The sequence below is a fragment of the Bolinopsis microptera genome, chromosome 1, assembly GCF_026151205.1.
Source record: "Bolinopsis microptera isolate Bmic1 chromosome 1, MBARI_Bmic_1.0, whole genome shotgun sequence".
Taxonomy (NCBI): Eukaryota; Metazoa; Ctenophora; class Tentaculata; order Lobata; family Bolinopsidae; genus Bolinopsis; species Bolinopsis microptera.
The window spans coordinates 2,317,250-2,345,064 of record NC_087072.1 but is presented as its reverse complement, the minus strand read 5'-3'; the positions used below and the strand labels follow the sequence as shown (position 1 = coordinate 2,345,064).

General features: G+C 39.9%; 3 protein-coding genes across 3 annotated transcripts in view; 2 read left to right on the top strand and 1 right to left on the bottom strand.

The window, feature by feature from the left end:
- The window catches only part of LOC134817291 (double-stranded RNA-specific adenosine deaminase-like), a 536,580-nt gene that overhangs the window by 336,866 nt on the left and 171,899 nt on the right, over nucleotides 1-27,815 (top strand). The gene's annotated exons all lie outside the window — the stretch shown is intronic.
- The window catches only part of LOC134822554 (plectin-like), a 122,566-nt gene that overhangs the window by 67,777 nt on the left and 26,974 nt on the right, over nucleotides 1-27,815 (bottom strand). The window contains exons 9-13 of the mRNA XM_063833668.1: nucleotides 27,338-27,497; nucleotides 26,477-26,562; nucleotides 26,169-26,304; nucleotides 25,382-25,738; nucleotides 8,162-8,266 (exon numbers count right to left, since the gene is read on the bottom strand). Of these exons, the coding sequence (XP_063689738.1) occupies nucleotides 8,162-8,266; nucleotides 25,382-25,738; nucleotides 26,169-26,304; nucleotides 26,477-26,562; nucleotides 27,338-27,497 (844 nt within the window). The remainder of the gene's footprint in view (nucleotides 1-8,161; nucleotides 8,267-25,381; nucleotides 25,739-26,168; nucleotides 26,305-26,476; nucleotides 26,563-27,337; nucleotides 27,498-27,815) is intronic.
- Nucleotides 5,762-7,683, top strand: LOC134822576 (uncharacterized). The gene is made up of 5 exons (XM_063833705.1): nucleotides 5,762-5,809; nucleotides 5,980-6,220; nucleotides 6,351-6,541; nucleotides 6,717-6,863; nucleotides 7,037-7,683. The coding sequence occupies exons 1-5, from the start codon at nucleotides 5,762-5,764 to the stop codon at nucleotides 7,208-7,210; spliced, it is 801 nt and encodes a 266-aa protein (XP_063689775.1). The 3' UTR covers nucleotides 7,211-7,683.

Genomic DNA, 27,815 nt, shown 5'->3' with positions numbered 1-27,815 from the left:
ACTACAACAACCTCCTGCGTCAGGTGGCGGTAATCTGATTGCATTTACATGAGGAGGAGCCAGATATAAGATAGGAAGTAAGCAACGGACAATGAGAATGAGGAAAGCGGCTCCTCTTTCGAAAACATCTGACACGTATCTAATTTAGGATCATGAGGGCGTTAAGATATTGGATTAAAATAACCTCATCAACGTGAAGAACTATCCTTAATCATTAGTGGTATAAAACCCAGTGGAAGCATTTCCTGATTTCCTGTTACGAATGCATACAGGATACGTGAGCCACTAACAATCCGTGTGAACACTCCCTGGTCATTAACCAGTTTTGTTACTTTGTACCTAATTAGATACTTTATGTTTTAAAATACTGATTTGGTTTGTTTACCGATTACTATTTACTCTGTCGTATCTTTTCTTGATATTTTAATTTCTGTTTACAACAAATTGATGAGCGGCAATCCTTTCTTCTTTTGGAAACACGAATTCGCTTTTGAATAGTATGTTAACCCGATTTTTAAAAATGTTGATACCCACGGCTTATATTTCAAATCCTTTGCTGAGTACTAAAAAGTGCAGTTCGGAAATTGGGAAAGTAATGAAGATTTATTTTGTTCATATTTTGCTTTCTCCATGCTCACAGTTTTACAGATAAATCCCTCTGATTTTATATCTTGATATGTATGAGTAATAAAGGTTAAGCACTTAAGAAATATTATTATACTTTTGAAGTTACTCAAGCGGCCAATTACGATGAAGTCTTAGTAATATGCACCATAAAAACAAGACCACAACTTTTCTACCGATATCTCAACCTCCCCCGCCAACTTATGACCACAATCCTTTTGAAGATTAAGAGCCATGTCTATTTTCACAAAAGCTTTTAAGTTAAATGATCATTAAATGAGAAAGTCCACTCCAGGTAGGCTTTGGGAAGTTACCAAGTGTATGATAAGCCACAAATGGAGGAGTCAACAGTGTTTATCGAGTTGATATAAGTACCCCTCCATCTTATTCAGGGGGAGTCAAAGGTGAACATTCACTCTTCCGTGAATAAAGTGGTCCAGATTTATTCACCTTGCAAGCAACAACTGTCTTCTGCATATCCCAACTTTCTCCTCCAAATATTCAGAACTTTTAAACCGGCTGTTCACTCTTAACGATACATTCAACTGTGACGAAATTAAGCGCTGTTGTCCGATTGGCTGCCGACAAAAGGTTTAATACTTTGCTGCTTTATATGCGTAGGGGGCATATTTATTAAACTTTGAAGTTCATCGATGAATACCTTGAAAGCAAGCTCAAAGCTCTCATGCCCTGAAGTGTTCTTAAAAACTCTGTAAGGAGCTGAGAACTTGGGTTATATTTAGCATCCGACAATATTTGCTCTCTAAATCTGTTTAATATTTTCCTGCCAAAAACTGCCGGTCAAGCTAAAAAAACCTTTCGGGCCATTCTGCCAAAAGATAACGTGCAAAGTATAGACTTCAAATAAAATCACAAGGCTAATGAACAACAGGGAATGGTTACATGATAACTCTTGGTTTATCGGGGGTTGGTTGATCTGTCTGCTTATATCGCCATATCGGGCGAGCTGATTGTTTTGAGTGCAGTCAAGCATTTGAATATTGAATATTTCAACTTGATATTATTGTTAGAAATAATTGTATGCAGTTTGTTTAACAATTTTAAACCGCAGTTAAAATCTTAATAATATAGTGGATTGTGACGAAATTTGGTTTCTTCTTTCTATTGGCTGATCAGGAAAGTTACTCCCCTGGATCAGTGCGTAGGGGCGGTTTTTACAAAGGAGCACTGACTATATAAATTGAGGTGCATTTTGAGATCAACAATTGTTTGACTTTAAGTTTACGATCACCTTACCGATATAGTCAAGTTGAGTAGTAAACTTGAGTTGCCAAGCCGTGATGATAGTATGACGGTTTGTGACCGTATCAAATACCTTAACATCGTTTAGAGCTTAGTACTCACTTCCATTTCAAATCATTCAACTTGCTATAAAATTATGTAAGTACTAAATCTACTTTAGGGGAGGTCAGTTTTGCATGCTCTGTCAAATTGATCCGCGTTTAAATCACCACTTCTTGCCGAATGAAGGTCGGTGCGGCGCCAGGCTTACCTCACTAGAACTTGAACTTGCGATGATGCCAGTGGCGATTATTAGGTCATATCTATAGTTACCCCAAACCATCCAATGGCTGTCAGTCCTTTAATGAATTTTAGAAAGGCAAACCAAGTGGAAAGAGTTCATATATTGTATTTCAAGTTGATTAAATCATCGATCTAAACCATCTATCAATTCTAAATCGATTTATGTTCCATTATTTAGTGTTTAACCAAATTATTGGGAAAATTATGGATGACACAATGCATATCACAAGAAGTTGGATATAAGGGTATCAATATTTCATGACCACAGTCATTGTCGAACAGCTGTTGACTTGCTTTCTTACTTTAGTCTGACGTTTCGGATAAGCCACCGCCTTAGCCGCTTTTGTTGCGATACACCGTTTAAGCATGTCATAATAGTGAAAACGGTGACATAGAAAAGGAGTTTAAACGATCGTTCATACGATATCCACCTTTAAAAGTAGTTTAATGAATGAATCTCCGTCAGAAATTGCAAGTCATTACTTTCGACTAGCTGGCTTTCGGACTTTTAGTACTACTTGACAGAATGTATCATTGGTCACTTTGCACTTTCAATCTTCTTATATACGAGTCTCATGAGGGAGCGTTCATTTTGCGGAGGCCCGCTGGACTTGTTGAAGTAGGTGGACCTATTTTCCTATCTGTCAGATCTCAGTAGGGCTGAGTCACTCAAAATGGTTTCCTGATCATAGTCATTCTGATTTAAAGGCGAGGTTAAGAGAAAGGAAATTTTGGTTGAATTGTGATATAGCGTAATCGCTCGCATGAATGATACAGATCCTGATTCCAAAATGATATAAGCTAATTAACACCATGCTGTGCCATACTCGGAGAATATCATTTTCCGAAAATAACCAGGTCACTTCTCCATTATACTTCGGGTAAACCCGACGGAAACAGTACTCTAAATAGTAGCCAGACAAGCTACCAATTTGCGGAGGAGTATCGTCTTGCCGATGGTCTGCAACTGGCAGCCGTTTTCGTGGGAGTTCCCCCACTGTCGATATTGATGCCATTTGGACGGGGTTCCCGGGACCTGGCACCATCGCCCTTAGGTCACCCTGACTACGTGATGTAGTACTGATAATCAAGTAGCGCGTCACGGAGCGCTATTTGTCAAGTGGGAGATACCGCTCCGGACAGGAGGTAGCTATTGTTTTCAGGAGTTGTATCACCCACACCCTTAACCAATTACCCATTAGGTAAGGTTCATTATATGCACTGAATTCCCTGAATTCATTAGTCTGCATCCCCTCCGATAAATTTAAAGTTTTGGCGTCCCTCGAATTAATTTCAGTTGTGTTCTCACCCCGAGTTGATGTGTCTTATCTCTGTCCGGACCGTAGGATTATCGACAGGAATGCTGTCTTGTCCCGTCCTAAGCTCCCTCCCTTCTAAATTCTAATCTAAAAAAGCGGTTGTCATGCTCACTAATCAACATCAACAGTTTACGACGGAGTCAGATTAGCACATTTTATACATGACTGCATATCTCGTATATGTTTTAAAAGAAGCATGGTAGAATAACATTATTTGTCATCGCGATCAATCATCCTTGCTGCGGCCCCTAAATCCCATGTGTAAATCGACTTTCGAGTCCATAAAGTTGCGGCAACATGCTTTAGAGCAATCCTTTCTCATTATCGCAAGACTCCGCCCCATTACAAAAATTCCCATGATTGTTGATCTGACAAAATGATCTGCGGCACTTTTTTACTGTAGTTACCATGTAAGGTGGCTCTCAATTCATGATGACGTGCATATTCATTGTTATCCAATTTTATTTACTTGCCATAGTTACCAGGTCGCTATAAGTATAAATTAATGATTGATTGAGAGAGGGGTGACTTATGTTCAGAGCCACGCATTAAATCATGATACAATGCAGGTATAATATGTACAAGCCCTCCAGATGACCTATTGTTCACATTCCTCGCGTGCTTTAGTAGTCGGCTGCAACGCACGCTCCTATAAAAGACGGGCCCGTGACTAGTCACCACAATAGTCAATAAGTCCCGCCGTTACTTTATTAGTTTCCCCATTTTTGTTTTACTCAGTTCTATTCAGCCCCACGGGGGAGCGGTTGCTATTATTGTCTCAGTTATTTGCTATTGACGCTTGTAGAGCTGCATAGTCATAGTGGTTCATGACACACAGTGATTTAACGTTGTACAATTATTCTGATCATATTATTCTTGTTATCAAGTTAGCATTTGAAATTAAGACTGCGTTGCCGATCATTAGTTGTAAACTTAATCTTCTTTGATCTACTTTTTTACCTGAATCGTACTTTCATCGGACAGATTTTATCTCATTTGCAGTGATATTCGGATATATAATTAAATTTTATACGACCGTAAGCTAATCACCACAATGCTGGGTTTGTGAGCATGGCACCAGCTGTCTGTCTCCCCTGGTGCACTCCTCGGTGCAGTGCAGACAGCTAATCTGCAGCACCTGGCATGGGAACAATAAGTATAGGGCCTGGGAAATAATACTTGAAATTCAGTATCAGACATAAGAACATTTAGTGCGATTTGCAGTGCACTCTGGGCACTTATATATCATGACCACTGCAGGTTAAAAATAGGGTGTCACTGAATTGAAACAATTTACAGCCATTCTCAAGTTCTCACTTCTCACTCCCTTCCTGCGAATCGTCCATCAAGTCTGGAAACGATTATCAAGATGTGACTCGCAACCACTCAGTGGCTGGAGCGGGAGAAAACCTGTCGAGATTTGTTATAAAGTATACCGTGCCTCTAATTCATAGCGAGCCGCGAGGTCCTATTGTGGGATAATCTAATTGAAGGGTGCTAAGCATACATTGTAGCAGAAAGTAGGTAGAGTTTCTGACCTAAGCACTAAATTCAGGTTCAAATCATAAGGGAGCAGCTGCATGATCACGGATTGCCAAAGTGACGTTGGCAAATGAATCAATGAATGTTTTAAAATAGTAAAATTACTTGAAATCAAATTTCAGGGCGTTGGTATCAAAAACGTTAATCCATGAAATTTGACCAGGCGGAAATCTACGGATTATAAAACGAGCCCATATACGGCCACATACTAGGGCAGGGTACTATTAAGCTACTTCAGTATGATCATGTGAATATGGGGGCCGATGCCCAATATATACAGTCCAAATTAGAAGTGTAAGTCAGAAGGGCCGGGCTGGTTACAATTGGTCAGCAGCTTCACACCTCCGGTGACCAATCGGAGCGCCCCCACAACTCGTGGGGTTTAATCATTAGGGCCAGGCTACCAAACCCTCACACATTTACCATCAGTCCTTTAAATAGGGCACATAGTCCCCAGATCGGTATCAGTTTCTCATCGTGTTACTTTCGACTTTGCTAACCTTGCATGCGAGCCACCCAGTTTTGCTCAATATATACAGTAATTTAATGATATTTTAGTCACTGAACACGAACCGTTCTGCGTAATGATTGCTTGCATTTTCCTTCGATATTGATTATGCATTTTTATTTATAAAGTATTCTTTTCCGTCCTCATTTTGTCCAAACTGTTTACTAACCTGCCATTTATTTTTAGCTATAAGCTACTTAAACGAAAACAAGCAATGCAAATCATGAGGATAATCGCAACCCTACTCATCTGCTCTTTATTCATCGAATCGGTAAGTCCAGCCTCAATAAATTGTTATACATCAGTTTGAAATTTGTTAGTTATTCTGCGCAATTTCATTAAATCCACATATATTACTCCAGACAGTTTATAAGATATTGTCAATAAAGTGACGGATATTACCAATGGTTCACAATTTCTAAACATCTCATCTTTCTTCAGATCGAAAGCAGACCGAGTTTCGCAGTCAAAAGACTGAAAGGAGTTGTAGATCTGGATAATAAACACGACATCAAGAATCTGATAGGAGTACTGAAGAACTACCTTCACAACAAAAATACCGATGGAACGACCGAAGACTCAGAGAACGGTGAAGTTATCGCTGAGGAAGAAAGATCTGAAATCGGAGGAAACTCTGAACAAACAGGAGAAGAGACCATACCTGGAGAATCTGATGTACAAGGTATGTGTTTTACAGCTTTGTAATCGGATTGGAATATGTTTTGTGTAAATCACGAGAACAAGTAGAAACACTACATTTATATAGAGTTCTTATAATCCTATTACTCAAACTAACCAATTTTCATCCACAGAAGCACACGCCGGAACTACCAGAGGCAATGTTCGAGTTTACAAATACAAAGTTGATTTCTATACAATGGATCATCCACTGTCAGAGGTCAAGAAATGGATGAAGAAAGGATTCAACGCCTGGAGCAACCCCAGAATAGATGCCTACTTGAGGAAACATAACTGTCCCACTTTGAAGTTCGAGGAAACCACGGTAAGCTGAAAACCACTGTGCACTGTGCAGTCTGTTGTCAAAATAGCCTGCTATATTTAACATCCATTTTCTTAAAATGCAATAGTTAATAAGCTCACTCGCATTATTTCATGAATGATAAACATATCTTTCTCATGCATATCGTGGCTCATTTCTTAACATTATCTTTCTTCAGAATAACGACTACGATTTCGCGATCAACTTTGATTACGAGTTTTTCGATCGATACGATCCAAACAGATTGCTGTCTTGGTTCTGGGAGGCAGACAAAACTATTTACATCAACGACCACCACGACCTGAGACGAGACTGGATTGCTCATGTAAGTTAAATACGTCATTTTCCAGCACCTCAACAATTTGGTTCCATGGAGATGAATAATATGTTACCAACTAGTTACTAGTAATATGTGCAATATGTTTAGCATATTTGAAGTTTGATCAAATTCGTACGGAGACTATTCTATCATGATTTCTAACAGATTCCCCTTTTCAGGCTGTCGCTTACGATACATGTGACATGTTGGGCTGCAAATGTACAAAACACGCCGGACAAAACGAGATCATGGCCTGTGGACCCGTCTCAGACTGGGACATCTTCGAGCCAACACGCCATGACTTCAGGACCATGGCAGCTGCCCTCGGATGTCAAACACCCAACCTGTGGTGATCAACCCATTTTTGGGGACACCGGACAATTTGAAGTTTGGAAATAGGGAGCGAGGTTAAACTTGCCACTCAGGAAAAGATTGAGAACTTGGAAGACGGACCTGGATTTATTTTTTTCGCGAGTGACGTTATTTCAATTATTTGAGATTTGACTTTTATTTTTTCCTTGATTGTGTTTTATTTATTTCGGGTTAAGTTAATGTTGAGTAATAACTTAAGATTGTACATTTTATTTATTTTATTTATTTGAACGTGCATTTTCAGTGCACTAGTGTTATATTTGCTGTGCAATGACCATATTTGTTCAAATTCGATTACATATTCAGAATATACGAGTTTTCTTTGTTCAAAAGTACAATATCTACATCAAATTCTACCTCAAATCGGATGAATCTAGCACATAGTGAACTTCGGATCTGAAGGTGGGGCTTAGGTAGCCTCTGTCTTTAAATGTTATAATATTTTCTTATCAAACAAAACCTCTCTAATTCTAACTAGAATACCTACAACACGTGTATACCTCAGGTAACGCCGTTACCTGGTTACTAACGGTTACCTGGTTAATAACGGTTAACAATCCCCCAACCATCCCAGTGGTGCAGGATTTTACTGTCTAATGTTTGACAGAATTTGACAACTTTTGAGAATCTCTGCCATTTGTCGATCGAGTAAAAAAACATTTCCTTCACTGATACGGCAATCCTATTTGTCCATGAATAATTGTATTAAAAGGCTGGCTGTCAGTAAATTCATAGTGCTTTATAAGAATTTATACCCGTAGACTGCAGAATTGATTTGACATTCTTCAAACTTTGGGTAAAGATGCAAAATTTAATATATTGATATCAATATCAAATATTGACTCTTATTGCAAAACTTGTAGGATTTTATACATTATACAATCAAGAAGACAAGATGAGTAACAGTAAAATTAAAATAAAAGGAGACTTACCCCAATAACTCTAGACATAGGATGCTCGGTTTTGAGGAGCTGTTTTCCAAGGTTGAGAAGCTGATCGAACTTCTTCTGTTGCTTGCTAATCCCCTGGACCAGTGACTAAAGGGTTAGAGTGAGAATATCCATATAAGGTAATGTTACTATGGTAACACTACCATATAAGGTAATATACCTGGACCAGTGACTAAAGGGTTAGAGTGAAAATATCCATATAATTCAATCGTCATATTATTATTACTTACAACATATCACTCAAATCCCAGAGGAGTTGTAAAATAAAACTTTTAGCTTCACACCCCGTTAGTCACATTCTACGTCAGCAGCAGGCTAAGGGGGAGGGGAGAAATACTGACTGTTGCTGACGGAGAAGGAGGGGGCTAAGGGGGAGGGGAGAAATACTGACTGTTGCTGACGGAGAAGGAGGGGGTTAAGGGGGAGGGGAGAAATACTGACTGTTGCTGACGGAGAAGGAGGGGGTTAAGGGGGAGGGGAGAAATACTGACTGTTGCTGACGGAGAAGGAGGGGTTAAGGGGGAGGGGAGAAATACTGACTGTTGCTGACGGAGAAGGAGGGGTTAAGGGGGAGGGGAGAAATACTGACTGTTGCTGACGGAGAAGGAGGGGGTTAAGGGGGAGGGGAGAAATACTGACTGTTGCTGACGGAGAAGGAGGGGGTTAAGGGGGAGGGGAGAAATACTGACTGTTGCTGACGGAGAAGGAGGGGGTTAAGGGGGAGGGGAGAAATACTGACTGTTGCTGACGGAGAAGGAGGGGGTTAAGGCCCTGTGATTGTCATCAAAACTTTTAATTTGGCTAAATTTTTAGGGTTCAAAACACATGAATAAAAGGGAAGAAAACCGCGGTCGATCCTCTGACTGGCCACATTATTTTTGCAGTCAAAAAGTTTCCGACAATTTTTTTCGTTAAATTCCGAGTAAGTCTATTCCGCAACATTTTCATTTTCGTCGATTCCAATGATCGATTCTGTAGGCTGTTTCGCAATTCCTCCCGATATATACGATGTATAGTATGCAATCAAAATCCTACTAAAATGTCACTTCGCTGCAACCTGTAAAACCACAGTATTCAGCTTTTAAAAAGATTATAGAAATCAATTTGCTGCTGTTCGTGGGTTCAATAACTATAAATACCGACAAATCAAGGCCTTTTCCAGCAACAAAAAGAAAGTCTGTTAATTTCAAATTCCTAGAAAAGCTTTAACTGTAGGTACAATTCCACTTCATTCGTATTCTACTTTAAGCTATAGGGATCTCTCTTGGAAACACTTAAATCTATTTTTACTATTAACTTTAAGGGACAAGGGTCAAGAGAGCATATATAAGGTGAAATTAATGTGCCCCAATCGCAATTTTCATTCGACGAGCTTTTCAGCTTTCATTCATCACGTTTTCGTTACAATGACATGTCTAGTTATTAACTATTAGCGTTAAAGTTGATGCCGTGGTGTTATTGAGTCTCATTTTGATAGTTCTTTTATTCAAATTTCACTGAGTCTATTCAGAAACATAACAATCAGAAATTTGAATAAAAGAACTATTAGCATTAAGTAAAAATATAAGTTCGCTCTTTTGTCGTCGTTTATAAACGGAGACTTAAGCAAACAATTTTACTCAGCTCTCTCAACTAAAATATTTAAGCACAAATCCGAGCTGTTCTTAAGATACTGACGACATTTGTACCGGTATTCAGTAATTGTTCTCGAGCATTAATATTCTACCCAGCACTATGTTTCTTCCCCATTATTGGACATGGAACACACGTTCGGAGCCATTGGCCGACATGTGATTCACGTGGAGAAATCTTTTGACCAGTCGTAATATTTGACGTAGAGAAATGCAGGTCGAGATTTGTCAACGTAAACCCCTTGAAATAGCGTCAATGTGACATTGTGATTGTCTAGCAGTATAACGGTTCCATTTAAAATGGAGACTATATTCAATGCCATATTGAATTGAGGTATGGTTGTCCTGTCTGTGATTTGTGATGTACATGATCCCGACAATTTTTCATCCGGTTGCAAATATTTTCCGGAAAATTAATTTACTGATTATGATTATAGCACTCGAATTTCCCCGTTCTCGAATTCAAGCGCATGAAATAAAATGCGGTAGGTTTAATCCAGTTTTAGCCCGCTCTTTGTTAAGTGAAAGAAACCACTATGAGTATGACTGTGTTTAACAAAGGCGGCTTGGTGTGTGAAAAACGGAATGCTCTTTATTATTCCCAAAAAAAACTTTGATTATATGACCGGACTGCTTTTAATGAGAAATGGTCAAAAATATACATTACCTAGCATTTTATTGACTAGACATTAGAAGTAAGAGAAGTTTTAATCTCGGTGTAGACAAATCCAGTTTTCAGTTTTCAGGTGTCAGACGCCGCAGGATGTTAATTTACCAGAACTAAGGCGCGCCACCCCGTTTTTTAAATCTTCTATCATACATTTTTGTACTTGCTCAATACTTATTGAAAATGGACATACTTCGACTTGAAGATTAAATTAAAAACCTCCGAGTTTCTTCGCTTCCTGTCTCTATAAATCAATGGCATTTTTTAGAGATGAAATTTTATTCGACAATCCACATTAAATATAAGGATTTCAGATGAACAGGAGTTTTCTGATCTGAAAGAAGCTCCTTCTGCTGGGTCACATAATGATGTAATGTAAAATAGGAATGAAGGTTTAATGGTCCAGCTAGGCCATCACCAAAAAGAGGCAGGGCACAATCATTATCATAATCATAGAATCTATTATTATAGAATAGAAGTTGTGAGGTACCGCAGAAATATAACTTACAGTTGCATTAAGAATCCAGACCAGGTTAATAACCCTACTAGTACTACAATCTATCAAGTGCTCCTCATCGCCGAAAACGGAGAGTTATTTTAAAGGTATATTGATATTTGGGCTGATCTGCACACTTCAAAAACCATTTGCATTAACTCCGGCGAACTGTCAGTGGGCAAGGTCTGAATCCGCACCGGAAACGGTGTCACTTTAGGCGTACTTCGACGTATCAATGATTTATTAGTCTAGCGATGGGTTTAGCAACTGCAGGTAAAGTGTTCTCAGCCGCACTTTTTGTTTTGTGGTTTACCAATAATCCTACTGAGTTGCTCTTGCTCGGATCATATCTTTAGATAACGGATATTTAAAACTTTTAATAGGAGCGGGGTTTGAATTTGGTGCAACTTATAGCTATCAGAGCTGATACAACGACGTGTTCAATATTTTACAAGTACTTAAGAAACCAGACAGCATCCAGACAAGGGTGGTGTCATAGATTGTTACTCCAGGGAACAGCTTAGTTTCATTTTTATGTTTCAGCACGCCTTGGAAATATTGATTAAGTTCAGTACGATTTCATGAAACATCACCTTAGAAGAATTAAAACGCAAGCCATCGTCAAGTTTATATTCTAAACTTCTAAATTATACTGACCACAAATTGTACTGACCACTGACCACACATGAAATGAAATGATGTGCTTATATCCCGCCCATATGGTTAGACCTCTCTATACCAGACCTTTCTATATCAGGCCTCACTGTACTGAGTACCTCGATAGTCGATATACCGGGCCACTTTTTAATTGCGTGCAAGAAATGTGACTGGTTGGTGATTTGATTAAACATCGAGCTGTATTGCATCACAATACGACACAATAGAAGCATTATAAAAAACACTAATGAGGTATTTGTGAGTGTGACGCTTGACTGGTAGGCTAGTTGAGAGGCTACAGAGTACAGATACTGTGGATTGGGATTACGTGAACCTCTCCATACCGGGTTTTTCTATACCTTGCACTTTTCGTTTCCCTGATAGGCCCAGTATAGAGATGTTTGACTGTACCATTGAATTTTGTAAACCATTTTAATTTGAAATAGTATTCTCAATAAATATCGACCTATAACATATAACCTGTAACCTAAAACGTTATAGGTTTTAGGCTAAAACCTACCTACCTACCTACGTGACCTATGTTGAGTTTCATCAAGACTTGACGGGGCCATCACATCTTCTGACCACCCCATAGCGAAGTAAAGTCTCGCTCGTTGCGCCAGCACAGCCGAGTTCGTATTTGGAGGAGTATATCCCCTGATTGGCGGCTTATCAAGGAGAGACAACATGAACTTTGTGAGCTTATCTTGAAGTGCTCGACATCTTGAATGACATTCAGATGGTAGGGGATTGCATTCCACAATTTAGGTCACTGAACTGCAAATGAGTTGTCAAACAAGGTGAGGTTTGCTGTTGAACTGGTTCTACGTTTTGATGAAATTACTGCTAGGTTTCCAAGCCTTGGGCGTGAAACAAATAGAACGTTCAGATCATTGCTGGTCTTTCCGTGGAGGATTTTCCACATATGGAGGATAATGAATCGCTCCCGCCTTCGTTAAAGAGACATCAGAGATAGATATACCAGGCGATTCCAGTAGTGGAGATCGCGCATTTCTGATATTCTGGCGGTGAATGCTTTCTGTTCATTCTCCAGATCTTGGATATCGCTGATTTTTGAGGGATGCCATAATGGACAGCAATATTCAATCAGACTTCGAACCATTGATTTGTATAGAGTCAGCATGATAGAGTGAGATCGTGCATGAAATAAACTGAGAACCCATGATGCTTTTTGGAGAGCTTTATCTGCAATGGCTCGTATGTGAGGGGACCAAGAGAGATCACTTGACACTAGGACGCCTAAATCCCTGAGCTGATGTACTAGCTCTAGTGTAGTGTCTTTGGAAACTGAGTATTGAGAATTTTCAACCACAAATGGAAACTCAAATAGTACATATTGGTGGTTGAATTTGTGACACATATACTCAAATTTGTCTTTGTGAAGGGCCATATTATTTCTCTCGGACCAATCAATGACAATTTGCAGATCTTTTTGGAGGAGCTTGGCGTCATGCCCTGATTCGCATGATACAATGTTCGATATCATTGATAAAAATCAAGAAAAGGATCGGTCCCAAAACCGTACCTTGTGGAACTCCGCTGATTATTAATGTAAGGATGGACAGATGACCGTCAACAACAACTGCTTGTTTCCGGTCTGAGTGGAAAGATTTTATCCACTTTATATATTTAGGGTGAATTCCATAGAGTTGGAGCTTTTTCAGTAGAAGTTTGTGGTCAACTTTATCGAAAGCCTTGGCATAATCGAGATATATTGAATCAAAATCTGAATTATTGGTTAGAGAATCCAGAACGTCATCAAAATGGTGGAGAAGTTGAGTAAGGCAAACCCGGCCGGATCTAAATCCGTGCTGCTTACTATGGTTACTATGGTTACTAACCCGTTATCCACTGCTTACTACATATGAGGTTATTGATATCAAAATAGTTTACAAGCGTTTTTCTTATCACCCTCTCGTATACTTTAACCACATGGGAGGTGAGTGATATAGGTCGGTAGTTAGCTGGTTTGGCTCGACTATCCTTCTTGTGGAGAGGAAATACGTGTGAGAACTTATAGAAACTAGGGACCTCCCCAGTAACTAAAGAGTTGGACCAGATGATGTGCATTCGTACTGCTAGGGCTTTCTTGCAGTTCTTGAGAAGGGTGACTGGAATTTCGTCAGGACCTGATGCAGCATTAGGTTTGATGTCTTCAATGGCCTTAATGATGTCGTCCACGGAGAAATTCAGCATATCGTCAGTAAAAGGATGATTGATAATGTCTAGACGAGACGAGATATTTTTTATTACTTTGTGCTATTTTATGGCCATTATATAAACTAGTTTCTATATAAATTTTAAAAACAGTTGAGATGGGTTTGTGAATGACTTTTACACCACTCTACCTGCATCAGGGGTCGCTCCTATAATGTAATGGCGTTACGATAATTTAATGTCTAACGCGATATTTTTTATTGCTTTGTGCTATTTTATGGCCATTACATAAACTAGATTTTATTTAAATTTCCAAACAGTTGAGATCGGTTTGTGACTGACTTTTACACCACTCTACCTGCATCAGGGGTCGCTCCTATAATGAACTTTACCAAGGCAAGAATGCCTCCCTCCGTGACAAGTAACACTGTTCACTACATCCCAAGACTGAACATCACCGAACTTGGAAAGGTTTTGGGCTGGGAAAACGAAGTGTTCTATATAATCGCTGCGATCGACTTCTTCCTCATTATAATCGGTAAGTATTATTAAAGAAGGAGGTGAAATTCTAAAGAAATCATACTAACTTCAAGCCACAGATTTCTTCAAAATTGTTATTATAAGCACTAAAATTATAAACTTCCAGGTGTACATGGTAATCTGTCCGTGCTCACTAGACGGCACATCCTCACGAAAACGGACGACCCCCTCATCAGGAGCACTGCACTGGCCGATCTTTTTATGGTTTTCTTCAGAATTATTCCCGTCTTTATAACTGCCTTATACAGGTTAGTGTTGCAGTTTCTTTTCCCTTCGAGTTTTTGTCCTCTTCAAGTATTTTCCAGACAATATCAATTGGATTGCGGATGAAGTTAAAGATATTGAATACGAGTTGTTAGCTGAAAACATGTTGTTCTGCAGGCGGTGGATGCTAGGGGAGCTGATATGTGTGATAGTAGCATACGTACAGTTTATCCCCAACATAATGGAGCTGGTCCTGATGGCAGCCCTGCCCCTCCAGCGTCTCTACGTTATGCAGTGCCCCCTCAGAAGTCTCGCCAACGCCTCAAAACGTAGAAAACTAGGTATCTTGCTCTCCGCTGGGCTCTGGACGTTGCTGATAGTGGTGGGCATTGCACAATGGAACAACAATGGAAAACAAGGAGTGGAGTTCTCCGTTTCTAGGTTCATTTGTCAACCACTGTGGTTACGAACCACCTCCATCTCAGGTAAGGTCATTAGACCTCTCATGCTGATCCTCTGCCAAGTCGGACCTCTGATGGTTACTCTGATCGCCAACGTCTGGGTCCTTGTCATCTGCTCCAGAACACACAACCTCACAAGAACAGGATCTCAACTCAAGACAAAGTCTTTGGTCACCATTATCATTGTAACCACTCTGTTCGTCCTTTCAGTCTTCCCAGGAACAGTGCTGATGATTTTGGTAATTTTCAAGGGTGGACATACAAGTAACACACCACTGGGGAGTACCTATATCCCTGGAACCCTCTCCATGCACCTCTCTTTCATCAACGTAGTCTCTAATTACTACGTGTATGAGTTCAGTGATAGAAGGCAGAGAGCGAACAGAGAGAGAATACCTTACCCCAGATCAAGAAGTGATCCACCCGCAGATCCAACCTTTTATACACGGAATGGGGTCGGGAAGCCTCCGACGTTAAACCATCTGGAAAGAGATCCTGAGCGGCAAGATAGAGAGATTTGCCTAACTCGACCTGGGCTTAAAATTCGACTCAGTATTGGACTAAAAAAGCAGCTCATTGGTGTACAGAACCAAACTCTATTGTACTAAGGAACTTAGGCACAGACCGTATCGATGAAAAGAACTAGATTTGTAACAGTCAGATAGTAGACTTGCTGTTAGTATGATCGGGTTTATGTCGAACTCCCGCTCTCATATACAATATACATTGGGATCACAGATGTTTGTATTTTATAAAAACCATGTTTAGAAATATATTATGTGTCGTGCCCTTTTTCCGTACAAAATTTATCCTGGTAATCTAGACATACTACCCTCGATAATTCATAGTTTCATACTTTGTCAGCTATCAGCTTTTCTACCGTTAAATAGCTGTCCGCTTAATGAAATCACTTTGAGCTTTTTAAAATTGAAGTTGGATTTAATCGAAAGAACTTAAATTAACTCAGATGTCAGGCCTTTGATAAATGAGTACCTTTTCAAACGACCGGTGCTTTTAGCGAGGTTAAAATAATCTTTACCGCCATTATCACGAAATCAGATATGAGTCAAGATTTATTTTATGGTTTAAAATCATTAAGAATTTTGTTCAAAGAAAGCGACCACTAAAGATAATTTTCATTTGACGCAATATCATTGATTTTAATTGGATTTCTTTGCGATATCACTACTAATATATCATAGAGATCAGGATTGATGCTACAGCACTCATTAAACGATTGCGTTTTGTTAACCAGATTTTAAAGTTATTTAATTGAATTGAAAAGCTGTTTCTAAAACAACCGTTCTGTAGAAAAGTAGAAAATTCAGTGCTGAACTTTTATAGATCATGAACGTGCAATTTAAAAGAGATCGACAACTTACTGTAAAGCAGATTATAATTACATATAGTACTCCCACTCCCGATACATCTCAACCTGTGAGAGGGTATATTCTTGCCATTAGTTTAACTGCGTCAACGTTACGATGGTCTAGACGCGATATTTTCTCCTGCGTGGTGCTATATAACGAGAATTACATAACCGAGATTTTATTTTATTTTATACTCCAAATAGTCGGCATCGGTTTGTGACTGACTTTTATACCACTGTACATCAGGGGTCGCTCCTATAATGAACTTTACCAAGGCAAGAATGCCTCCCTCCGTGACAAGTAACACTGTTCACTACATCCCAAGACTGAACATCACTGAACTTGGAAATGTTTTGGGCTGGGAAAACTATGTGCTCTATATAATCGCTGCTATTGACTTCTTCCTCGCTATAATCGGTGAGTATTATTAACGAACGAATCTAGTATATTATAACCAATCTATACTAATAATCTCAATAAATGTGTTTGTGTCTGTCTAGTGTCTGTCTGTCTGTATAGTGCCCAAATAGTGCCGACAAAACTCTGACGAAGCCAAATGATTAAGGTTTTTCAAATCGGTCGGTGGTAAGTGGTTTAATTGATCATTTTGTGACCCAAATTTGATACTAAAGTGTCTCACGTGCTCTCCCTCTCTCCCAATCTCGCTCTCTCCCCCCCCCCCCCCCCCCCCAAACAGATTGGCTGTATAATTAGGTAATTTGACAGGGGACCTCAGGATTGCCTATCAAGTATTACTATTAGATACGTGAGGGCCATTCAGAATTAAATTACGGTGTGTTTGGACTGAGCGAGTTCGTACTTTCGCACCGTTTTAACTACGATAATGTATTGCCCTTTTTACCCTTTTTAGAATATAATAGGCGGGTTTGTACTTGTGCATTTCAACTGTGATAGTGAAGTCCCAGCCGTAGGCATGGGTTACACTAGTAAATCTATAAACTTCCAGGTGTACATGGTAACGTGTCCGTGCTCACTAGACGGCACATCCTCACGAAAACGGACGACCCCCTCATCAGGAGCACTGCACTGGCCGATCTTTTTATGGTTTTCTTCAGAATTATTCCCGTCTTTATAACTGCCTTATACAGGTTAGTGTTGCAGTTTCTTTTCCCTTCGAGTATTTTACCAGACAAACCAATTTGGATTGGAGATAAAGTATTCGTTGATATAACCAACGGAGGCACTGAATACGAGTTGTTAGCTGAAAACATGTTGTTCTGCAGGCGGTGGATGCTAGGGGAGCTGATATGTGTGATAGTAGCATACGTACAGTTTATCCCCAACATAATGGAGCTGGTCCTGATGGCAGCCCTGCCCCTCCAGCGTCTCTACGTTATGCAGTGCCCCCTCAGAAGTCTCGCCAACGCCTCAAAACGTAGAAAACTAGGTATCTTGCTCTCCGCTGGGCTCTGGACGTTGCTGATAGTGGTGGGCATTGCACAATGGAACAACAATGGAAAACAAGGAGTGGAGTTCTCCGTTTCTAGGTTCATTTGTCAACCACTGTGGTTACGAACCACCTCCATCTCAGGTAAGGTCATTAGACCTCTCATGCTGATCCTCTGCCAAGTCGGACCTCTGATGGTTACTCTGATCGCCAACGTCTGGGTCCTTGTCATCTGCTCCAGAACACACAACCTCACAAGAACAGGATCTCAACTCAAGACAAAGTCTTTGGTCACCATTATCATTGTAACCACTCTGTTCGTTCTTTCAGTCTTCCCAGGAACAGTGCTGATGATTTTGGTAATTTTCAAGGGTGGACATACAAGTAACACACCACTGGGGAGTACCTATATCCCTGGAACTCTCTCCATGCACTTCTCTTTCATCAACGTGGTCTCTAATTACTACGTGTATGAGTTCAGTGATAGAAGGCGGAGAGCGAACAGAGAGAGAATACCTTACCCCAGATCGAGAAGTGATCCACCCGCAGATACAACCTTTTATGCACGGAATGGGGTCGGGAAGCCTCCGACGTTAAACCATCTGGAAAGAGATCCTGAGCGGCAAGATAGAGATATTTGCCTAACTCGACCTGGGCTTAAAATTCGACTCAGTATTGGACTAAAAAAGCAGCTCATTGGTGTACAGAACCAAACTCTATTGTACTAAGGAACTTAAGCACAGACCGTATCGATGAAAAGAACTAGAATTGTAACAGTCAGATAGTAGACTTGCTGTTAGTATGATCGGGTTTATGTCGAACTCCCGCTCTCATATACATTGGGATCACAGATGTTTGTATTTTATAAAAACCATGTTTAGAAATATATTATGTGTCGTGCCCTTTTTCGTACAAAATTTATCCTGGTAATCTAAACATACTACCCTCGATAATTCATAGTTTCATACTTTGTCAGCTATCAGCTTTTCTACCGTTAAATTAAGCTGTCCGCTTAATGAAATCACTTTGAGCTTTCTAAAATTGAACTTGGATTTAATCGAAAGAACTTAAATTAACTCAGATGTCAGGCCTTTGATAGATGAGTACCTTTTCAAACGACCGGTGCTTTTAGCGAGGTTAAAATACTCTTTATCTACCATTATCACGAAATCAGATATGAGTCAAGATTTATTTTATGGTTTAAAATCATTAAGAATTTTGTTCAAAGAAAGCGACCACTAAAGATAATTTTCATTTGACGCAATATCATTGATTTTAATTGAATTTCTTTGCGATATCACTACTAATATATCATAGAGATCAGGATTGATGCTACAGCACTCATTAAACGATTGCATTTTATAAACCAGATTTTAAGTTATTTAATTGAATTGAAAAGCTGTTTCTAAAACAACCGTTCTATAGAAAAGTAGAAAATTCAGTGCTGAACTTTTATAGATCATGAACGTGCAATTTAAAAGAGATCGACAACTTTGTAAAGCAGATTATAATTACATATAGTACTCCCACTCCCGATACATCTCAACCTGTGAGAGGGTATATTCTTGCCATTAGTTTAACTGCGTCAACGTTACGATGGTCTAGACGCGATATTTTCTCCTGCGTGGTGCTATATAACGAGAATTACATAACCGAGATTTTATTTTATTTTATACTCCAAATAGTCGGCATCGGTTTGTGACTGACTTTTATACCACTGTACATCAGGGGTCGCTCCTATAATGAACTTTACCACGGCATCAATGCCTCCCTCCGTGACAAGTAACACTGTTCACTACATCCCAAGACTGAACATCACCGAACTTGGAAATGTTTTGGGCTGGGAAAACTATGTGCTCTATATAATCGCTGCTATTGACTTCTTCCTCGCTATAATCGGTGAGTATTATTAACGAACGAATCTAGTATATTATAACCAATCTATACTAATAATCTCAATAAATGTGTGTGTGTCTGTCTAGTGTATGTCTGTCTGTATAGTGCCCAAAGAGTGCCGACAAAACTCTGACGAAGCCAAATGATTAAGGTTTTTCAAATCGGTCGGTGGTAAGTGGTTTAATTGATCATTTTGTGACCCAAATTTGATAATAAAGTGTCTCACGTGCTCTCCCTCTCTCCCAATCTCGCTCCCCCCCCCCCCCCCCCCAAACAGATTGGCTGTATAATTAGGTAATTTGACAGGGGACCTCAGGATTGCCTAACAAGTATTACTATTAGATACGTGAGGGCCATTCAGAATTAAATTACGGTGTGTTTGGACTGAGCGAGTTCGTACTTTCGCACCGTTTTAACTACGATAATGTATTGCCATTTTTAGAATATAATAGGCGGGTTTGTACTTGTGCATTTCAACTGTGATAGTGAAGTCCCAGCCGTAGGCATGGGTTACACTAGTAAATCTATAAACTTCCAGGTGTACATGGCAACCTGTCCGTGCTCACTAGACGGCACATCCTCACGAAAACGGACGACCCCCTCATCAGGAGCACTGCACTGGCCGATCTTTTTATGGTTTTCTTCAGAATTATTCCCGTCTTTATAACTGCCTTATACAGGTTAGTGTTGCAGTTTCTTTTCCCTTCAAGTTTTTGTCCCAGACAAACCAATTTGGATTGGAGATAAAGTATTCGTTGCGATGAAGTCAACGAGGCACTGAATACGAGTTGTTAGCTGAAAACATGTTGTTCTGCAGGCGGTGGATGCTAGGGGAGCTGATATGTGTGATAGTAGCATACGTACAGTTTATCCCCAACATAATGGAGCTGGTCCTGATGGCAGCCCTGCCCCTCCAGCGTCTCTACGTTATGCAGTGCCCCCTCAGAAGTCTCGCCAACGCCTCAAAACGTAGAAAACTAGGTATCTTGCTCTCCGCTGGGCTCTGGACGTTGCTGATAGTGGTGGGCATTGCACAATGGAACAACAATGGAAAACAAGGAGTGGAGTTCTCCGTTTCTAGGTTCATTTGTCAACCACTGTGGTTACGAACCACCTCCATCTCAGGTAAGGTCATTAGACCTCTCATGCTGATCCTCTGCCAAGTCGGACCTCTGATGGTTACTCTGATCGCCAACGTCTGGGTCCTTGTCATCTGCTCCAGAACACACAACCTCACAAGAACAGGATCTCAACTCAAGACAAAGTCTTTGGTCACCATTATCATTGTAACCACTCTGTTCGTCCTTTCAGTCTTCCCAGGAACAGTGCTGATGATTTTGGTAATTTTCAAGGGTGGACATACAAGTAACACACCACTGGGGAGTACCTATATCCCTGGAACCCTCTCCATGCACCTCTCTTTCATCAACGTGGTCTCTAATTACTACGTGTATGAGTTCAGTGATAGAAGGCGGAGAGCGAACAGAGAGAGAATACCTTACCCCAGATCGAGAAGTGATCCACCCGCAGATCCAACCTTTTATGCACGGAATGGGGTCGGGAAGCCTCCGACGTTAAACCGCCTAGAAAGAGATCCTGAGCGGCATGATAGAGATATTTCCCTAACTCAACTTAAAAAGCGAATCAATGTTGGACAGGAATCACGACACAACCCTATTGTTCTAGGGAACTTAGGCACAGACCTTATCGATGAAAAGAACTAGAATTGTAACAGTCAGATAGTAGACTTGCTGTTAGTATGATCGGTTTATGTCGAACTCCCGCTCTCATATACATTTGGATCACAGATGTTTGTATTTTATAAAAACCATGTTTAGAAATATATTATGTGTCGTGCCCTTTTTCGTACAAAATTTATCCTGATAATCTAAACATACTACCCTCGATAGTTCATAGTTTCATACTTTGTCAGCTATCAGCTTTTCTACCGTTAAAGGCTGTCCGCTTAATGAAATCACTTTGAGCTTTTTAAAATTGAAGTTGGATTTAATCGAAAGAACTTAAATTAACTCAGATGTCAGGCCTTTGATAGATGAGTACCTTTTCAAACGACCGGTGCTTTTAGCGAGGTTAAAATACTCTTTATAGTCTTTATCTACCATTATCACGAAATCAGATATGAGTCAAGATTTATTTTATGGTTTAAAATCATTAAGAATTTTGTTCAAAGAAAGCGACCACTAAAGATAATTTTCATTTGACGCAATATCATTGATTTTAATTGAATTTCTTTGCGATATCACTACTAATATATCATAGAGATCAGGATTGATGCTACAGCACTCATTAAACGATTGCATTTTATAAACCAGATTTTTAAGTTATTTAATTGAATTGAAAAGCTGTTTCTAAAACAACCGTTCTATAGAAAAGTAGAAAATTCAGTGCTGAACTTTTATAGATCATGAACGTGCAATTTAAAAGAGATCGACAACTTTGTAAAGCAGATTATAATTACATATAGTACTCCCACTCCCGATACATCTCAACCTGTGAGAGGGTATATTCTTGCCATTAGTTTAACTGCGTCAACGTTACGATGGTCTAGACGCGATATTTTCTCCTGCGTGGTGCTATATAACGAGAATTACATAACCGAGATTTTATTTTATTTTATACTCCAAATAATCGGCATCGGTTTGTGACTGACTTTTATACCACTGTACATCAGGGGTCGCTCCTATAATGAACTTTACCAAGGCATCAATGCCTCCCTCCGTGACAAGTAACACTGTTCACTACATCCCAAGACTGAACATCACTGAACTTGGAAATGTTTTGGGCTGGGAAAACTATGTGCTCTATATAATCGCTGCTATTGACTTCTTCCTCGCTATAATCGGTGAGTATTATTAACGAACGAATCTAGTATATTATAACCAATCTATACTAATAATCTCAATAAATGTGTGTGTGTGTGTGTGTGTGTGTGTGTCTGTCTAGTGTCTGTCTGTCTGTATAGTGCCCAAATAGTGCCGACAAAACTCTGACGAAGCCAAATGATTAAGGTTTTTCAAATCGGTCGGTGGTAAGTGGTTTAATTGATCATTTTGTGACCCAAATTTGATACTAAAGTGTCTCACGTGCTCTCCCTCTCTCCCAATCTCGCTCTCATCCCCCCCCCCCCCCCCAACAGATTGGCTGTATAATTAGGTAATTTGACAGGGGACCTCAGGATTGCCTATCAAGTATTACTATTAGATACGTGAGGGCCATTCAGAATTTAATTACGGTGAGTTTGGACTGAGCGAGTTCGTACTTTCGCACCGTTTTAACTACGATAATGTATTGCCCTTTTTAGAATATAATAGGCGGGTTTGTACTTGTGCATTTTAACTGTGATAGTGAAATCCCAGCCGTAGGCATGGGTTACACTAGTAAATCTATAAAATTCCAGGTGTACATGGGAACGTGTCCGTGCTCACTAGACGGCACATCCTCACGAAAACGGACGACCCCCTCATCAGGAGCACAGCACTGGCCGATCTTTTTATGGTTTTCTTCAGAATTATTCCCGTCTTTATAACTGCCTTATACAGGTTAGTGTTGCAGTTTCTTTTCCCTTCAAGTATTTGTCCCCTTCGAGTATTTTTCCAGACAATACCAATTGGATTGCGGATGAAGTTAAAGATATTGAATACGAGTTGTTAGCTGAAAACATGTTGTTCTGCAGGCGGTGGATGCTAGGGGAGCTGATATGTGTGATAGTAGCATACGTACAGTTTATCCCCAACATAATGGAGCTGGTCCTGATGGCAGCCCTGCCCCTCCAGCGTCTCTACGTTATGCAGTGCCCCCTCAGAAGTCTCGCCAACGCCTCAAAACGTAGAAAACTAGGTATCTTGCTCTCCGCTGGGCTCTGGACGTTGCTGATAGTGGTGGGCATTGCACAATGGAACAACAATGGAAAACAAGGAGTGGAGTTCTCCGTTTCTAGGTTCATTTGTCAACCACTGTGGTTACGAACCACCTCCATCTCAGGTAAGGTCATTAGACCTCTCATGCTGATCCTCTGCCAAGTCGGACCTCTGATGGTTACTCTGATCGCCAACGTCTGGGTCCTTGTCATCTGCTCCAGAACACACAATCTCACAAGAACAGGATCTCAACTCAAGACAAAGTCTTTGGTCACCATTATCATTGTAACCACTCTGTTCGTCCTTTCAGTCTTCCCAGGAACAGTGCTGATGATTTTGGTAATTTTCAAGGGTGGACATACAGATAATACACCACTGGGGAATACCTATATCCCTGGAACCCTCTCCATGCACCTCTCTTTCATCAACGTGGTCTCTAATTACTACGTGTATGAGTTCAGTGATAGAAGGCGGAGAGCGAACAGAGAGAGAATACCTTACCCCAGATCGAGAAGTGATCCACCCGCAGATACAACCTTTTGCGCACGGAATGGAGTCGGGAAGCCTCCGACGTTAAGCCATCTGGAAAGAGATCCTGAGCGGAATGATATAGAGATTTGCCTAACTCAACCTGGGCTTGAAAAGCGACTCAATGTTGGACTAAAAAAGCAGCTCATTGATGAACAGGAACCCAACTCTATTGTACTAAGGAACTCAAGCACAAACCTGGCCGATGAAAAGAACTAGATTTGTAACAGTCAGATAGGGATAGACATACTACAACTCGATATTTTCGCCAGGTAAAAGCTGTCCGCTTTCTAAAATTGAACTTGGATTTAACCAAGAAAACTTACATTAACTCAGATGTCAGGCCTGTAACTGTAGTAGATGAGTATCTTTTCAAACGACCGGTGCTTTTAGCAAGGTTAAAATATTATTCATCGACCATAATCACGAAATCAGATAGTATCAGTCATGCTTTCTTTTATGATTTAATACCATTAAGAATTTTGTTATTGTTGTTGTTTTTTTAATGTACAATTCATCTTGCTGGGCTGCCCCTAAATCAGTGTTGGAAAAAACTAGATATTGCTCACAGACCTCATCTGCGATCAATTTTGAATTACAAATACCCTCACATCATTTCCAACAAGAACTTGTATAAACGCTGCAATAACGAACCATTGTCAGCTAAAGTGGCTCGTAGTCGGTGGAGGATGCTCGGACATGTACTGCGTGGGCCTACAGATGGTCCAGCCTATTCGTCGCTTGTTTTTGCTATTAACACCTTACAGCTTCAAGGGCGGCGTGGAAGACCGCAGTCAAACCTTTTCTCACTGATTCTACAAGTAGACCTTATTGTTCGAAAATTATCGTTGAATAATTTATGTGATTTGAACTATTTAACGTTAATTGCTCAGAATAGAGTTAAATGGAGAAGTATGCAATTGCATGACTTTTGTTTGAGAAAGATTAGGGGACAGAAATGTTTACTTTGTTTACTATCTGTTTCTTAGAGCTTTTGTTTATATATTATATATAAGAATTTTGTTAAATTTCGCTGCCATCAGATGACTATTATTTGTGTTTAATTTTAGGGAGGCAAACAAAAATAATTTGAAAGACAGAAAAATCGGGTATAGTATGACAATGAGCAATCACCCCTTGCTCTAATCTATTTCAAGTATAGGGCGAAAACAAACACGGAACTGGGATTTGAGTGTTGGCCAGGGAAATTAGTAAATTGAATCTATTAATTCTTCAAGTCTTGCCTGTATTAGACAAAATAGGAAGCAAACATTACAACATCCCAAACCTTCTCATAAGGGTGTTCAAGAGGATGATACTCGCTCCAATCGAACTTCATCTCGCTGTCCTTCTGCTCCCTGCCCCACTTCAACAACTCAGCAATAGCCTCCAGGAACTCCACTCCTTCCCTCATATCCTGGTCTTTAGTCACACAGTTAGACTTGAGTTGACTGTATTCGTAGTCCAGGTCCTGCAGCTTGGCTTCTTGCCGGACGTCAGCCCTCGGATTCTCTGCCACGGCAGCCTTGACAGCCGTGATATCCTGCTGGAGGGCATCTACCTCATCCATCAGGGTGAGAAGGTTGTCTAAGATCCGTAGAGCACCTTGGATATTGTCACCGCATCCATCTTCTTTCAGCTGGTCCTGGTTAAATAAAATGTTATATCATCTAGTTGTCATGGTAACGGACATCTTCATCATTACCTCATTTAGCTTTTAAGAGCAGTTAGGTAATATAATTTCATACTGCATATTATATAACTTATATAGTATAATAACAGTTCGTCATACTTAACAGACCGTTTACGCTCGCCATGTCAAGTGACCACTGGTTGATGCTCATAAGATTCTGTAGAATTTATTTATTTATTGGCAGGTTCTATCCTATAATGCATCGCCATCAGCCCATTTGTAAAAAGTATGGATTTTTATTTTACGTTGACGATAAGGTTTTAAAAATCATAATCGATTTCTTGAGCGAACACAGACGTTCACATAAAATCTATAATAGCAAATCATAAAAACTAATATTGATCTGATATTTTCTCCCCAAGCTGTGGAGAGAACAGCTTACGTTTTTGGCTTGAATCTGGGTCATTAGATCATTGATCCTACTGTCAATCTGATCAATAGCCCCCTGCTCCAGATTCTCGTGCAAAGTATCCAGTCTGACTTTTATTTCATCCAACTCGTCAGAAACCAGCTGGACTCTGAGATGTTTAGTTAGTTTTTTAGTCATGCATAGCACTACGTAAATCTAAAAATACCACAGCAAAACAAAAACAGTTGAGAAGAGTGAACGTCATTTTAATGACACAGGGGCAGACGATGTTTCACGAGATTTTACATCTTCACCAGGGAATAAAAGTAACAATAACTCACTCTGCGGAAAGTTCATCAGCTCGAGGGTGGTTCTCTTTCATCAGAGCGCTCACTCCGCTGTACATAGCACGTGCATCTTCCTCCATCTGGTGGGAAATGTTTTTATCTTATAGAGTTCACATTTTGCTATAAATTGGGGACTAAGGTTACAGTTTTGCACGCCGCCGATTATTTTCCTACCACGCCGCTTTAGAAGCAGCGTGATCGGTGTACACACCGATATGCTTTTATAGACCAAACTCTCAAATGAGCTGCGAAACCAAACTATTAAGCACCCGCCAATCTAACCAATTTATAATACATTATACGTCATCAACTAATTGACAACTCGAAGTATTTAAAGTGCCTTTCAAAATTTCGCAGTTAAAAAAAGATTTATCTTGAATGTTTTTAAAAAAATGCGAACTGGCGCTAAGGAGATTGATCTTCAAGTTGGTAAGATATAATATGAAAGTCTATTGTTCTCAAAGTGTAAAATTGACAACTATTGGCATTTCAGGAATTTGTAACATTATTGTTTGGAGTACGTTTTGAGCACAAATATTTGTGTAAGACTGCCCCCAATTCCTCTAAATTACAATTATCCAACAAAGGCAACCAATAGCTGTTGCCAATCAGTCTACAGGTGTTCATTTTATTTTCAAATCACTCGACTTCCTGCCGTTTCCGAACAATTTCATCACGCCGACGCCGTTTTGGGAAAAATCGGTGGCATGCAAAGGTACTAACTGAGTTCAAATTTTGCAATATATTAGGCAATAGGATTTAGAATATTTCATAATAATATATTGATGATAGAGACTCGACTAAGTGTCGATAATAAATCAGCAGTTATATAGTAAGTATTGAGTGTAGACTCACATTGGAGTTGTAGAGAAGTTGTTTAGCCTCCTGGATCAGATCAGACAGACACACTTCCTCTGGTGGGTGGAGTATCATCTGCTTGATCTGATCTAGTTTCGCTGCAGCTTGTTCAGCTTTCTGTTGGATACGATCAGCCAGCTCGTTCTGGGCATTGATCCTGTAGAGAATATTTTGTTATAATTCGGGAAAAGTTAATGGATTCTCATATTGCAAGCCAAGCAAACAATTCGGCCGGAAATGTAAATGTTATACACAATTCATCTCATCTTGTCTTGTTCATTCATTTCTTTGTTAACACTAAATTGGCCGATAGTCTTCCTCTGAATATGCTTGGGAAAATAGCTAAAAAGATTAAGAGTGTCGGTAACAGCCCTAAACTTAGTTTCAACATGATATCTCAGCTAACTGCAGTTGTCCCAGTAATACTCATCGGATTTGGATTTGGTGGTAACGTCCACACGAAACAGTACCAATT

What these genes read in the sequence shown, in the direction of transcription:
- LOC134822576 (XM_063833705.1), top strand. Translation starts at nt 5,762, where the DNA reads ATGAGGATAATCGCAACCCTACTCATCTGCTCTTTATTCATCGAATCG. An exon ending in GCTCTTTATTCATCGAATCG is followed by an intron (nt 5,810 to 5,979) that starts GTAAGTCCAGCC and finishes ATCTTTCTTCAG; the next exon opens with ATCGAAAGCAGACCGAGTTT. An exon ending in TGGAGAATCTGATGTACAAG is followed by an intron (nt 6,221 to 6,350) that starts GTATGTGTTTTA and finishes TTTCATCCACAG; the next exon opens with AAGCACACGCCGGAACTACC.